The following is a 15,566-nucleotide window of genomic DNA, read 5'->3' as shown; positions in this document are numbered from 1 at the left end:
CCCTGAGAGGCGATATTAAGCTAAGGCCCAAAGGCAAGACGTTGCTGTACTCCGGCCAGACGGCCGCTGAGAGCACATAGGCGAGGGTCAGAGGGCGACCGGGGAGGCGGGCAGGGGTGGGGGTTGCGGAGAAGAGGGTGTCTTCATGGCTGCTTCATTTAACTGCTGTTGCCCTTGGACAGGGGCACGGCCAGAATTTAATTATCAAGTGGACTCGAGAGTTTTAAGCCCTCCTCATTAGTAACATTGAAAGAATTTTTGTTTTGAAGAACTTCTGATTTATGCTTCACTGACGCACGTAATAAGTTTAAAGTTGAGAAAAGAATTAAGCTACATGAATGATAAGGTCATTTGTAATATGTTGGTCATTCTGATACTTGGCCATTGATTGGTTTGCGTCTGATACCAGAAGGACACCTGTTCATCTCTAAGGGCTGCTTGCTTCCCTCTTTGGACAAGAGTGACCTCTTGTGCGTCACGTGGAGTTCTGTGGCCTTCCAGGTGTATCCTGACTCACCACCCTCACTTCCTCCTGTTCCTTGTCTCAAAACTCAGGGGAGGTATTGTGTAGTCTACGGCAGCGCTGTCCACGAGAGCCTCCTGCATTGGGGAGCATTCTGTGTCTGCAGTGGTTCAGTTGCTTCCAGCCACACGGGGCTCTTGGGCACTTGGAATGTGGCTGGTGTGGATTAAGGAGATACTTTTTAATTTTATTTCATTTTAATCGACTTAAATTTGCATGGCCCCATGTGGCTAGTGGCCGCTGTATCAGGCAGGACAGGATGTGAGCGGCAGTGCGTTCTACCAAAGGGCTCTGGCCTTGGCGCTGGGCACGCGGGCTCTGCTGCGGTGTCTTTGCATGCTGTCATTTGGTTCAGTATTTGCGAATAAGGTGTGTGTTTCTAAGTGTCTTTTTCCATGTTTATTTTGACTGCATTTCTTCTAAAGATATTAGGGGGCAGAATTTCTGTGTTTGATTTTGAGACAGAGTTTAAATCATCTTGTACTTTTATATAAATGAGGTGCATTTAGCATATCAATTTGGTGATTTTTATTTATGCTTTGCTTAAACAAAGGCAGTGAATTCTAGCTCTCCATTGAAAATTGAGACCTTCGAAAACGGTTCTTCCTGCAGCAATAAGATTGACCTTGATTCAGATTCACACTTGGGCAAAGATGAGGATGGCCGCCCTGCTGGCAATCAGGGTGTTCACTGTGGGGTGTTCGCTGTGGTACACTCCCTCAGTCCTTAGAGCAGCTCTATGAAATAGCCCCCCTCTCTGCTGAAGAGAGAGTTCAGGCTCCAGAAGGTCCTATGGTAAAACAGAGATTGAAAACCCAACCATTTTGTCTTGCCCTTTGTTCGTTCTTACACACGACGCTGCTGCTCGGTTGCCAGTGGTACATGCAGTAACTCACGTTTGCAGGGCACTTCCTGCAGCCCCGGAGAGTCCAGTAACATGGGGCCGCTGCCTCCAGCCCTGCTTCTAGCACTCCTGGCCACACGTCTCTTTCAGCTCCGGGAGGGCGGGACAAGGCAAGCCTTCCTGGCTCAGGTGCTTGTCTGTGCTTTGTCACTGTCACTTGGCCCCAGGGCCCTGTCCCTTCTCCCAGGTCTCAACTCTTGGGGCTTCCCTTGCCTCCCAGTCACATCAGACATTGGCCTTCTTTCTGTCTCAGCCAGTGGTCACTGCTCAGGAGACAGGGAAGGGAGACCCTGCCCAGCGCCTCGTCCCGTCCTGGCCCAGTACCCGCACTCCCCACGTGTTAATTAAGGTCACGTAGCTACTGTAACAAAGAACAGCATTTCGGTGGCTTGCCACAGTGGGGGGCTGTTCTTGTTTCTGTGCCCATGCGGGAGGGTGTTCCTGGTCCCTGCTGGCTCTTCTGCATGTGGAGATTCAAGACCAGGCCTCTCTTCTTCCTGGGGCTCAGCTGTCCGGGGCATTAGCACCCTGGCCTTGCTGGTTGAGGAGGACAGGGAAGGTAGAAGAGGCTTTGTTGCCTTGGACTGAAAGTGACCTATATCCCCTTTGCTTGCGTTTCTTTGGTGTATCTCTTAGCAGCCCCCATCCCAGACAGGGGCTCGTTCTCCCTGGTGGGTGACTGCTTCCCAGCAAGAGCCTGTTGGGCAGGACAGACCCTGGGGGCAGAGGTGTAGGGATGACAGCCAGGAGGTTCCAGGTGATGGACAGCAGAGGCAGGCGTCACGGCAGGATCAGCAGTGCCGTCAGCCTTCTGCCAAGGGCACCAGGTGGGCCAGGGGGCTTTCTAGAGCCTCCACCAGTGTGTGTGCGTCCCCACCACTCCCATGCTCTGCCCTTTCTCCATTGAGTATTCTTGGTCCTGGTTTCGATGCTTGATCTCTGTTCTTTCTCTCCTGCTGTCTCTCTCCCTCTGTCTCTCTCTCTGACTCTACCCTCTGCCTTTCTCCCTTTCTCTGTCCCCCTTCTCTCGCTCAGTAGGGTTGTCCCCTTTGTGACCTGCCCCTGGTTATTGTTGCAGAGATGACTCGACATTGTCTACAGAGTCTGGGTCACTCCACTGACATGGCTGCCTTGGGCTCTTATGTCCATTCTCCTTCTAGTGTGTGACTTGGTGTCTTGCCCACACCTGATGATTGAACTCGTCACCTGGCATAGCTGCTTGATTCTGGCTTTTTCTTGCCAACATGCTCCGCACCATCATGGGAGATGTTCAAACCCCAGCATCACTATGGACTCCTCCCTGCCCCAGTGAACCGTCTGACTTCTTCTCTGCTCATGGCCCCTCTGGAGGCCATGCGACCTTTCCTAGCAGCCCTCTGGCAGCAGCCCCGGTTGGTGGTCCTTTGCTCTGCCCAGTGCCGTACTGAGCCCTTCACTCAGGTTTTACTCTGTGATCCTCTTGCAGCCCTGTGAGCAGCTACTGCTCTTAATTCCGTTTTGCAATGAGAAAACTAAGACCCCAGGTAATGTATAGCGAGGGCCGAGTAAATGGTAGAGTCACAGCTCCGACCATGGCTTGCTGTCCTCTGTTGAGTAAAACCCCATATCCGTAGTCTGTCATTCCCTCTTCTCTGTGCCCGGGCTCCCCATTTCTCCACAGCAGCACCTGCCTCTTCCCTCGGGGCCATTGGCCCCACAGGGAGCCCACACAGTAATGCAGGGCACAGAGGACTGGGCCCAGCTCATGCCCTCTTCCTCCGGACACTTGCTGTGGCCCACGAGGAGGTGTTTGTTGTGGCAGGAGTAGGGCGTGGTGAGGGTCCTGTCCCACCTGCCAGAGCAGACTTGGCCCCCCGGCCCGGCCCTGTGGAGGCCTCGCCGTCCCAGGGGCGCCGAGTGCAGGCCACCTGCTCCTCCGTGGAGCTCCTGGACAGCTTGCTCCCGGCAGTGGGGAGAAGGCCTGGGAGAGTAAGAATGTTAGCATCTGGGCTCTGAACGTGTGGCTCTGGGAAGGAGCTGAGGGTGTGTCTTTTTGTGGAAGATCTTCCTGTGGCCACAACGAGCAGCCCGACGTTTGCCTCTCAGTTGTACTTTTGGTTGGTTTCTAGGAATGTTCCGGAGAATCACGGCGGCTGCCTCGAGACTCTTCGCGGCGGACCACGCCGACGGCACTTTCTACGACCTGGAGAGGCTGAATGCGCGCGTGCGCACCATGCTGCCCACGCACCCAGCGCTCGTGCTGCTCTGGTGCCAGATCCTGCTGCTCGTCAGCCACACCGACTACCGCTGGTGGGCAGAGGTGCAGCAGACCCCCAGGTATGTCCGCCCGGCACCCCGGGCGGCCTGCTCCCGTGCGCTGGGGCGCGGGGCCGCTCGAGGTTTGGCCCTGTTTCCGTGAGGCCTCGTGTGGATTGTGCTGCCGGCGAGCCTTCCTCTCGTGGACGCTGTGCTGCAGGGAAAATGTGCTCAGACCGAAGGCGTTCAGAGTAGCCGCTGCTTTCCAAGTGCGGTTTCTTTGACACGGTGCCTCTTGAGGGTCATTCTTGTCACGCTGTGTCCCTCCTGCTAGGCTCTCGTCCTTAAATTGCTTCCAGAGCCAGACAAGTTGCAATGTCTTAACTTCGTTATAAGTTAAATGTGGTTCTGGTTATTCTTAGATAATGAAGTAATTACTGAGCAACATTTCAAAACTGCTTGGAAATACCCTATTTTTTGTCATTCACAAAGACTTATTAAGTATCTGGGGATGACCCCCTTTTTGCAAAAAAGTTTTCAGGGTTAAGCCTTGATTTCTGGGCACTGTCCTGCTCAGACATTTGCACACATGTGGGAATAGAAGCTTTGCCGCCCCTCTGCCGAGCTGAGTCCTCAGTGCAGAGTTTCTGGAAGGCTCAAGGGCCCATGGTGAGGAGAGAAAGCAAGGGCTGCAGGGCGGAGGTCAGCTCCTCTCTGCTCAGTGTGGAAAGGCTGAGCTGTGTGAGGCCTGGGGTCCTAGTTGGGCCACTCCATTGCACTCAGCTGGAAAATCCAGGGTCAGTAGGCACCTTTCAATGTCTGTTCTGCGCTATATGCCATGGGATATGCAAAGAAAAATAATATGCATTTTCTGCCCTCCACATGGTTATATTTAGTCGGGACAGACCGGTGAAAACATTGGAAATGCTTCAAGAACATGACCTGCTGTAAGAGTTGGGAACAGAAAATGATTGTCTGCTTCAGTGCTTCTTCAGTGTACATGTAAATCCACCGGCAAGCTTATTAAAATCAGGTTCTTGTCCAGCAGATCACTGGGGAAGCCTGGGACTCTGCTTTTCTGCCAGGCTCCTGGGTGGTGCCGATGCTCTCGTCCACGGAACACACTCCAGGCCAGGCCCTGAGTCCTTGAGGAGTGTGCCTCAGAGCCACCAGGGAGCTTGTTCCAGGGACCAGGACTGTGACCCAACCCACCACCAGACCTGGCAGCTGGGTACCTTAGGAATTAGGATCCTGGGCTCTCGTGTTCTCAGAGTCTCCCCGGGAAACTCCCATGGGCACCCAAGATTGAGTTGTGCTGGGCAAGACTTGGTGGGGTGGGGCCTGAGTTAGCTGCTGATGGTAGCAGGTATGTGTAGGTGGACAGAAGGTGAGAAATTGTCCATTACCCCAGTGGGTATGTGAGCCAGTGAGTTTCCTCCCCTCCCTCCTCCCTTCTACCTCTCCCACCTCCTCTTCCTCCTCGTCCTCCTTTTGGTGGCTGGTGGGTGGTGAGGGCAGAGGGACCTAGAGTGGGTTCAAGAGGAAGTGGGAGGGCGGACCCCAGTCTGATGATTAGGAAGCAGTCAGACACACCCAAACGGAAGGGCCTTCCACAGATCTGGGGGATAAAACATCCAGAAAGAACACTGTTGAGATAATGGAGGGAATTTGAATGTGAGTTCTAGGGGACCTGTTGTTTTGTGGTGATGAGTTCCCAGGGGACCCCTGCTGAACTACTTAGGGGCAAGTGTCTTCACCCGCGAGTACTCTCAGGTGGTACAGGCCAAAAAGTGTGCGTGCATAGAGTGCATATGTGTGTATGTGCAGAGTGTGTCTTGTGTGTAGAGTATACGCGTGGGTGTGAGTGCACGCGGGTGTAGAGTATATGCGTACATGTGTGCACGTGTGTGTGGAGTGTGTGCGTACGTGTGAGCGCGCCTGTGGAGTATGCATACGTGTGGGTGCGTGTGTGTGTGCACACAAAGGTGGCAGCATATTAGTGGTTGACTCTAGGTGAAGAGGGTTTGTTCATTGAATTAATCTTTCAGCTTTTCTATTGGTTTGAAAGTTTTCAAAGTAAAAGTTAAGGAAAAAAGATCACGGAAGTAGGGACATTTTGGACCACGGAGCTCTGGACAATTCACAGGAGGAGGTATGCTCCAGAGGGGAGGAGATGTGGGAAGTGGGGTCACGAGTTCCTCACCAACACTCGATGTCACGGGGGCTTTCCCTTCTTGCCCTCGTAGTGGATGCAGGGCACTGCTTCTTGTGGTTTTCACTTGCATTTCGCTGATTCACTGATAACATGGTAACATAAAGGTAATCATGTTTTCATGTGCTTATTGGCCATTTGTGTATTTTCTTTTGTAAAGTATGTATTCAATATTCGCTGGTTTTTTGAAATTTGGCTCTTATGTTGTTATTGAGTTGTAAATTTTTTATATATTCTGAATCTAAGTAAATGTTTTCTCTCCCATCTTTGGTTTGCCATCTTATTTTTTTAATGGTTTCTTTGGAAGAGCAGAATTTTTAAATTTTTATGAAATCAAGCGTGTCATTTTTTGTTTCATTCTCTCTCTCTTCAATCCAAGAAATGTTTGCCTACCCCAGGATCATGATTTTCTTCTATGGTTTCTTCTGGAACTTGCATAGCTTTAGTGTTTACCATTCCGAGTTAATTTTTGTGTATGACAAAGCGTGAGGGTGAAGAGTCATCTCCCCCCCCCCCAAAGGGCGGTTCTTTCCGTGTATTTTGTGAAGAAGACCCTGCTTTCTCTCTTGAGTTCCCTTTTGGCACTTTTCTCGGAGCATGGTGTGGCTCAGACGTGCGGACCTCGTGGACTCTGCTCACGCCCCCGATCGGCGTCTCCACCGTCACGGCAGCACCCACACCGCCGCCACCACGTTGCCACCCCGGCTGCCGTGCCCGCTCCCCCGCTCTTCTTTACTTCCAGAATAGTTTTGGCTCCTGTAGGTTCTTTGTATGTCCACGTTTATGTTTTAGAATCAGGTTGCGTCTACAAACGAGCTCGCTGGCCTCTTGACTGAGCTTGCCGCTGGTCCGGGATTGAGGGAGCACTGGCGTCCAGCGTCCAGTCTTTCAGTCTTTGAACATAGTCTCTCTCTGGGTATTTCGGTCTCTCATTTGCCACAACAATATCTCATCGTGTGTCGTGTGCAAGCATTATTCGTATCTTACACATTTCATGTTTTGGAATGCTGTTTTAAATGGTACGTGGAAAAGTGTTTTGTTTCCCATGGTGCTGCTGGTTTATAGATGTGCCTTTGGTTTTGTGTACTGACCTCACATCCTGAGACCCAGCCCAGCTCATGCAGCATCCCCAGGAGACTTTTGTGGGCTCTGGAGGGTTCTCTGTGAACACATGCCTATCATCCACAGGTCAAGACTTTTCCCTTCTTCCTTCCCCACCCGTATTCCTCTTGTTCTCTTCTCTCCCTCAGGACACTGACCAGGCCCTCCAGACAGGGCTGGCCTCCATTTTTCTTTATTTGTAGAGTCAGTAGATAGATGCAGCTCTGCACAACGGTGACCTCCCCAGCTTGCACAGGCAGGCTCTCGGGCAAGCAGAGAAGCTGTACTCTGGCCGCATGGCCCCAGGAAGCACCCGCGGCTGCCACAGCAGGGTCTGCTCCTGTCTGCTGCTTGTTTGGGGAGCTCTGTTTTCATTGATTTGTTTCCAGTCTGTCTGGCCTTCCGGTGGCCTCTTTCGGTCTTGCACGTGCCATGGCACTGGGGCTGTGGTGTGGCCACGCGTCAGTTCTGAGGCCTGGATTTGGGGCGTTTGTTCACCATCAGTATCTAGCCGCATCTGTCCTGAGGTCTCCGGGGCTTGCCCCCTACAAGCTGGGGCTCAGTTTGGATTGACGTGGGTTGACATTCAAATCCTGCCGCTGGATTTGGATTGCAAGTTCTGCCCCCTCTCCTGCAGAGGCTCCCTTGTAGCGCGTACCATTGTGAAATGTGGGGCTGGCCGGAGGGCTGAGGAGAGGAGGTGTTTCTGTTGGTTGGTTTTTCATTGACCTATGACTTACACTACAGGGAAACACTCTTTTGTACCAAATATTGTCAGGTGAACAATGCCACAGTCACAATTCAGGACGGTTCCATGACTTCAGAAGGTCCCCTGTGTCCTCTGTGGCCACCCCCTCCCCCAGCCACTGGTCCATGCTCCGTCCCTGTGTTCAGCCCGTTGCACAATACGCCCTATGGATGAGTCATACGGGTCTGTAGCCTTTTGAGTCTGGCTTTGTCAGTTAGCGCAGGATATTTAAAGCTCATTTAAATATCCTTGCACGGATCAGTGGTTTGTTCTTCGGACTGGCGAGTAGTATTCCGTCATACGGATAACAATGCGGGTGCGTCCACTCTCCAGGTGAGAAAAGGGACATTGCAGTTGGAACATTTTTTTTAATCTGTAGACTATTTTATACCAGTTGCTCTTGTAAATCCCAAGGTGTTGTAAGAAAAGTTGAGACATTTCAGAATATTCTTGTCTTCTTGTGACCTCTGTCCCCAGTAAGCCTTAGCAGAGATGCACAGGCTCTTTGTTGCCGAGGGACGGGTATTGTCCTCAGACTCTTCCGTCAGGGGCTGTTCACAGGTGTGGCGACACCTGTCGGAGGACTTAGGACCGCTTCGAGGGTCCCCGAGGGTGTAACCCGTCGACTGAGAAGTGAAGTAACCTTCACGAGCGGGGAATGAGTTTTGCGGCCATACTTTCAGACAGGGCTTGCGTGGCGGCACGTACCAGTGGGCAGGTGAGGGTGGCAACATTTCCCCAGTAATGGTGCAGTGAAATCCGACTGCATACAAGCTTTCTCCCGGCGGTGGGCAGCGTTCTGCAGACCCACACTGGGAATCCTGAACGCAGTTGCTGTGTTTTCCGGCGCAGTTGGTGAGAGCCCGGTGCCTGAGTGCCGATCAAAGGTGCGGCTTCGTGGCAGGTTCTGCCTTAAGTCAAGCATTTGACTGTTTGCCGGTGAGATCTCTGTGTTCTTTTGATGTCCATACGTGCTTTGCCCCGGCTCAGAAGTAGGTCGCTGAGAGTGTGCATCACATCCTATTGCCGCAGTGCAGTCTGTCTGCTCTAGCCCTGGAACTGAGCTTCTGGTCGTCTTCAGCTTTGAAGATAAGCTCGCTCTTGTCCTGGAAACGTTGTCAGTGCGTCTCTTGCTCCCTCCAGGAGACGCAGTCTGTCCAGTACGAAGTCACTCAGCCCCCAGATGCCTGGAGAGGAGGAGGACCCCGATGCAGCCTGCAAGCTTGGGGTGTGCAATAGAGAAATAGTGCGAAGGGGAGCACTCATTCTCTTCTGCGATTATGTCGTAAGTCCTGGCGGGGCGGGGGCCGGAGGGCACCGGTGTGCGTGATGCTGTGCAGAGCGACCTCCTGCCGCCACCGGCACAGGGCTGTAGTGAGCGTTGCATCCTGCTCCGGCCGGTCACGGACGTGGAGGTCTGTCTGCAGAGGGTTTCACTCAAATGTCGCCTCTTGGGCGAGTGTGACTTGGAGTGGAGTTCTGATTTAAACGCTGTTTACCATCTGTGCAGAGGGTGTTGGTGTCCACTGTTGCATTTTAAATGACTTCTTGTTGGAATGCCATCTTTAAAAAAATTACTTTTGTAGAGTTTTTGACCATATAACTAGCATCCCACGTTTAACATAGAAAATTGACAAAAACCAATAAACGGAAGAAAATACAGTCTCCTTGTAATTGCATTACTCAGAAAACCTGTTGTGGCATTTTGGCTGCGATTTGGTGCTTTTTCTCTACCCAAAACAGCACACGTGTTTCTTTGGCACAGACATGGCACCATATTCATACTATTTTCACACAGCAAAGTGTGTGATGTTCTCAGTTGGGAAAGGAAGGGGAATCCTTCAAGCAACTGGTTGTTATCATACAGATTTTATGTTGCTATTTTTTATTGATACTCATTTTTTGATTTACATTCTTTATGTTGAAATAGTTTTTCTATCTTGTTCTACTTCTGAGAAATGATTTAGTATAATTGTATAATGCTTTCACAGAAATGTAAGAAAAATATTAATTTTATAAGTTAGTACTATCAAATTATTCCACATGGAAAATATTACTCATTAACCAGATGTCAAAGAATTGATTTCATTTTACAGTTTCTGCCTAGAAGGATTATGAGTTAAGATGAAAAGGCAACACACATATTCAAAGGTGGATATTTCTTTCCTTATAAATCTTAAAATTTCTCTCTTTAATATCCATTTGATTAGTGGAATCTATTCATATTTTGGATTCAGGAATTCTGTCAAAACTGTGGCAGTTACAGGGAGCCCATTTTCTCCACTGACCCGTCACAGGACTGGGGAAGGAGAACTGGGGAGCACTCGTTAGGCCAGACCAAAGCCTGGACAGAGCAGGGTCTGCTGTGTGTCATTTGCTCTCGCTTCACGGCAGGGGGGTCCCATCACCTGAGGGCAGGGCGGTGCTGCCCCTGCCATTCCGCTGCCCTGGGGTCACTGGTCCTTGGCAGGCACCCTGGGCCTTGCTCTGCTCCTCCTCTGGCCCTTGGCCAGAGTCCCTGGGAGCTGGGCTGGAGCATCACATTTCCCTGGCGGGCGGGGTCTGTCCTCCAGCAGCTTTGGCTCCAGTGTAGGGTTGAAGGTGATGGATCCTGTGAAGTGAGTTCTGACCCTGATGATTATTGGTGGTCAAACACTAGATAGTTTCAGTTAGGATTATAATTTGGAATTTGTCTTCCCCTTCCTACTTCTGGCCTTTTCTATGGCATCCATGTCTGTTCTGTCCTTGTCGACTTGAGAATGAGTCTGTCACTCTTTCTCCTCAGTGTCAGAACCTACACGATTCAGAGCACCTAACATGGCTCATTGTGAATCACATCCAGGACCTGATCAATCTATCCCACGAGCCCCCCGTGCAGGATTTTATCAGTGCTGTTCATCGGAACTCCGCTGCCAGTGGCCTCTTCATCCAGGCGATTCAGTCTCGTTGTGAAAACCTTTCAACCGTAAGTCTCCCTGGTGCCAACTGTGGCCAGTCAGGGTTTTTTTTCCACCTTAAAAATGTACTATCGGAATTGGTAAACTGCTGACTTCCAGTTGGCCAAACTTGTGCTCTAGTTGCTTTCCTTCTGCCCATCACCAGCCTACCACCCTGAAGAAGACGCTTCAGTGCTTAGAAGGGATCCACCTCAGCCAGTCGGGCGCTGTGTTAATACTGTATGTGGACAAGCTTTTGTGTACTCCGTTCCGTGTGCTGGCTCGCATGGTCGACACTCTAGCCTGTCGCCGGGTGGAAATGCTTCTGGCTGCAAATTTACAGGTACTAGAAAAACACTGATGCTAATTTTTACTGAGAACTTAGCAGGGCAGGCGAAACAGTTGCCTGGTTTTTTCCTCCACAGGCATATTCTTCACACGCCACTGCGAGAAACATGTATAAGATGTATGAGTTGGTCATTCCTTGTGTGCCTGATATGAGCGCTTCCTGTACGTTCCTCTCTGCCTTTGCTACAATAAAGTGTACATGTCACTCTTTCCCTCCTAAACGAGCGCAAGGTGGTTTTGATTTGTTCCATGTTACACACTTGCTGATGTGCTGTTGTCTACTTCAGAGCAGCACGGCCCAGCTGCCAGTGGAGGAGCTCAGCAGGATCCAGGAATACCTTCAGAGCAGCGGCCTGGCTCACAGGTAATGCTACGGCCAGGCATTCCTTGCTTTTGGATAGACTTAGATTTGTACGGGAACGAGCTCGGGATGAGAGATTGATGTGCTTTGTAGATGAGCTCACTGTGGAAAGGCCCTAATAGAAAGCCTTCCTAAATTAAACAAAATGTGCTCTCACTTGATAAAAAGTGAGGTGAAGTGACAGCACCACCTGTACTGTGGTAATAGGGACATGCCTGCATCCTGTTGGCTGGTCGAGGCCCGACGTGTCCAGATTGCCCGTCCGCCCACCTGTGACGCAGGAGAATGCGAGTCATCAGCGTGATCTTAGCCAAATCAGAGCATGTACCTAGCTGCTGCGTAAGAGTGAGCAAATCTGAAAGGCGTTACCTAGTTCTTGGCATGCAAAAATTATAGCTGCATCTTGTTAAAATGTGATTTCTTTCTAGTATTTGTCACCTTGTTCTGCTGCATAACCTTTTAGAAGCCTTTATCAGAAATCATGACGTCTGTTGTTTCCACAAGTAAATACATTTTACCTTTAAATTTCACCCTTTTCCCTCCACATGGGGGAAGAGGTGTGTGTGCACGCGCTCGCGTCTGTGTGTGTGCGTGTGTGCGTGCACTCGCATCTGTGTGTGGTGTGTGCGAGCTCGCGTCTGTGTGTGCGTGTGTGTGCGTGCGCTCGCATCTGTGTGTGTGTGTGCGAGCTCGCGTCTGTGTGCGCGTGCTCATGTCTGTGTGCGTGTGTGTGCGCGTGCTCGTGTCTGTGTGTGCGCGCGCTCGCGTCTGCGTGTGCGCGAGCTCGCGTCTGTGTGCTGTGTGTGCGTGCACTTGCATCTGTGTGTGTGGTGTGTGCGTGCTCACGTCTGTGCGCGCTCATGTCTGTGTGCGTATGTGTGCGCGTGCTTGCGTCTGTGTGTGAGTGTCTGCGTGTGTGCGTGCACTCGCGTCTGTGTGTGCGCTCGCGTCTGTGTGTGTGCGTGCGCTCGCGTCTGTGTGTGTGTGCGTGCGCGCGCGTCTGTGTGTTGTGCGCACGCTCGCATCTGTGTGTGTGCGAGCTCGCATCTGTGTGCGCTCGCGTCTGTGTTGTGTGTGCGAGCTCACATCTGCGTGCGCTCGCGTCTGTGTGTGTGCGCGCTCGCATCTGTGTGTGTGCACGCTCGTGTCTGTGCGTGCACTCGCGTCTGTGTGCGTGTGTGTATGCTCGCATCTGTGTGTGTGCACACGCTCTCGTCTGTGTGTGCGCTCGCGTCTGTGTGCGTGCTCCTGTCTGTGTGCGCACACTCGCGTCTGTGTGCGTGTGTGTGCGCGAGCTCGCGTCTGTGTGTTCGTGTGTGCGCGTGAGCTCGCATCTGTGTGTGTGTGCATGTGCTCGCATCTGTGTGTTGTGTGTGCGAACTTGCGTCTGTGCGTATGTGTGCGTGCGCTCGCATCTGTGTTGTGTGTGCGAGCTCGTATCTACGCGCGCTCGCGTCTGTGTGTGCGTGTGTGCGTGCGCTCGCATCTGTGTGTGTGCGTGCGCTCACGTCTGTTGTGTGCGTGCTCGCGTCTGTGTGTGTGCGCACGTTCGCGTCTGTGTGTGTTGTGTGTGCGAGCTCGCGTCTGTGTGTGTGCGTGTGCTCGCGTCTGTGTGCGCGCTCGTGCCTGTGTGTGCATGCGCTTGCATCTGTGTGTGCATGTGTGTGTGCACGCTCGTGTCTGTGTGTGCGTGTGTGCGTGCGCTCGCGTCTGTGTGTGCGTGCGCTCGCGTCTGTGTGTGCGTGTGTGCACGTGTGTGCGCGTGAGCTCGCATCTGTGTGTGTTGTGTGTGCGAGCTTGCGTCTGTGCGCGCGCTCGCGTCTGTGTGTGCATGTGTGCGTGCACTCCCATCTGTGTGTGTGTGCGTGTGCTCGTATCTGTGTTGTGTGTGCGCACGCTCGCATCTGTGTGTGTGTGCGAGCTCACGTGTGCATGTGCTCGCGTCTGTTTGTGCGTGTGTGTGTGAGCTCGCGTCTGTGTGCATGTGTGCGCGTGCTCGCAAGTGTGTGTGCGTGTGCGTGCGCTCATGTCTGTGTGTGCATGTGTGTGTGCGCTCGCGTCTGTGTGTGTGCATGTGCTCGCGTCTGTGTGTGTTGTGTGTGCGCGCTCGCATCTGCGTGTGTGCGCATGCGCTCGCGTCTGTGTGTGTGCGTGTGTGCGTGTGCTCGCATCTGTGTGTGTGTGTGCGTGCGCTCGCATCTCTGTGTGTGTGTTGTGTGTGCGAGCTCGCGTCTGTGTGTGTTGTGTGTGTGCGCTCGCGTCTGTGTGTGTGTGCGCGCGCGTGCACATGAGAGAGAGAACAGAGTAGAATCACTGCACTGTAGCTTGTTGCTGGCGTCCTCATTTGGGAAGGCGCCTAACCCAGTAGGCAGCACATGGTTTGCATGATTTTTCAGTTTGCTGGGCCCAGTTATGTTGTGATTTGCATTATGAAGTTGTTGCTCTCATAGCAGATGGTAGAAGGTCAAACTATTATTGACTCTAGACTTAGTATTCAGAGCAGATGAAGAAGGTTATAAATACTTTGTGCCAGATGAGGTGCTTCTTTATGAAGTGAACATAAATTGGTATAAATTGTATCGTGTTGGGAGAATCAATGGGAGATTTTGTGCACTTAGGTCTTAGAATGGATGATCTATTTTGCATTTGTAAAGAATGCTTTTATTAGCTGTTAAACCATGTATTGCCTGTTACAATGTTCGAGTATAAATGAAATGTCTGCAAAACATTTGTGGGGTGTGAACTGTGGTTATCAAAAATGAGCTAGAGCCTGAAATTGCATCATGCCTTGTCCAAGTGTTGTTGAGACAGCTCTGAAGAGAAAGTGTCTAACACTCACTTTAAGAGGCCACTGTCACTTCTTAACCTGGGAGACTGTGCTCTAACCCCACGTGTGGTCGGATTCCAGACACCAGAGGCTCTACTCCCTGCTGGACAGGCTTCGTCTCGCCACTGCACCCGGCTCACGTGGCCCTTCTCCTCCGGTCACGTCCCACCCGCTGGACGGGGATGGGCCCCTGGCACTGGAGACCATGATTCCAGACAAAGTACGTGTCCAGCACGTATGCATGGGGCACGTGGGGCCCACTCTTTTACATCTTTGGCAAATCTGGAGTGTGCGGTGGGGCAGCTCAGGCAATAGGACGTCCTGGCACCTGGCGTGGCCCCCAGGGGCTCCCAGCCTGCCGTTCCTCGCCAGCAGTGGGCAGGGTCCCATCACTGACAGGACGCCTGAGGCCCAGTCCAGGTCATGAGCAGGAGGTGTGGCGTGAGAAAGGGAATGCTGACTTGGGACACTTGTGGCATCGGGGAGAGGGGATAGTAAAGAGAGCAGTGGCCGTAGCCTGCATAGGCGGTCGTGCTCGCCTACTTGGCCCGTCTGCCTCTCAAACCCGCTGACCTGTGTTGACCGCACCATCCCAAGGATCCTGGTACATGGTCACGACCCTTGCTACTCACACCTCAGAGCTGGGGACTGTTGGGGCCTTGGCAGATCCTTGGTACTCTGCTTTCCTGGAGGGAAGTCAGTGTAGACATGAGCTTGGATTTTGAAAACCCATCACCTTGGCACAGAATGGCAGAGCTCAGGCCTCTGCTGCACTGGCCTTGGAGAGAGAGGAGCGCTGCAGACACCCCAATAGAAGATGTTGGGAGCAGTGCCAGGCGAGGGGCGGACAGAGGGTGAGGGCACAGAGCAGAGGGCCAGAGAGCTGAATTAGGACACTTGGGTGCTCACCAGGGGAGGGGAGAAGCAGAGCCTGTCCCGGCGGGAATGGCAAGTCGAAGACACAGCCTTTGTAGCAGTTCCTACAGAAAAGGCCTGTGGTTTGGTGAGCAGCCACATGGCCAGCTAGAATCCAGTTTCTTGGAAGCTGCATTCATAGTCCCCGGGAGACCACTTGTCCTTCAGTCTGGGGCCACGGGATGTGAGGGGCAGTGGGCAAAGAAACAACACACGTTCAGTAGAGTTGAAGCCCCTTAAAAGCCATGCCCAATTTCATTGGGTTCTCCATCTTTTTCTTCTTCCCAGGACTGGTACCTACGTCTAGTCAAATCCCAGTGCTGGACTAGGTCAGATTCTGCGCTGCTGGAAGGGGCAGAACTGGTGAATCGGATTCCTCCCAGTGACATGAGTACATTCATGATGAACTCGGTATGGCGGAGAGCAGCGGGATGCTAGCAGGATGCCTGATCTGTT

The 15,566-nt window shown here is 52.2% G+C and overlaps 1 protein-coding gene across 6 annotated transcripts in view; it reads left to right on the top strand.

Annotated features, from left to right (window-relative positions):
• HTT (huntingtin) overlaps positions 1–15,566 on the top strand; it is a 139,330-nt gene that overhangs the window by 97,565 nt on the left and 26,199 nt on the right. For 4 of the 6 annotated variants that reach the window (XM_035005405.1, XM_035005408.1, XM_035005404.1 and 1 more), the window contains 7 exons: positions 3,536–3,743; positions 8,867–9,008; positions 10,509–10,688; positions 10,826–11,002; positions 11,085–11,371; positions 14,277–14,415; positions 15,399–15,521. In XM_035005405.1, the coding sequence (XP_034861296.1) occupies positions 3,536–3,743; positions 8,867–9,008; positions 10,509–10,688; positions 10,826–11,002; positions 11,085–11,371; positions 14,277–14,415; positions 15,399–15,521 (1,256 nt within the window). The remainder of the gene's footprint in view (positions 1–3,535; positions 3,744–8,866; positions 9,009–10,508; positions 10,689–10,825; positions 11,003–11,084; positions 11,372–14,276; positions 14,416–15,398; positions 15,522–15,566) is intronic. The other 2 variants (XM_035005403.1, XM_035005406.1) reach the window with 2 other exon arrangements.

This window comes from Mirounga leonina, unplaced genomic scaffold (genome assembly GCF_011800145.1).
Source record: "Mirounga leonina isolate KUSES-001 unplaced genomic scaffold, KU_Mleo_1.0 Mir_129, whole genome shotgun sequence".
Taxonomy (NCBI): Eukaryota; Metazoa; Chordata; class Mammalia; order Carnivora; family Phocidae; genus Mirounga; species Mirounga leonina.
Note: the sequence above shows the minus strand (reverse complement) of the source record. Positions and strands in the feature narration are given on the sequence as shown.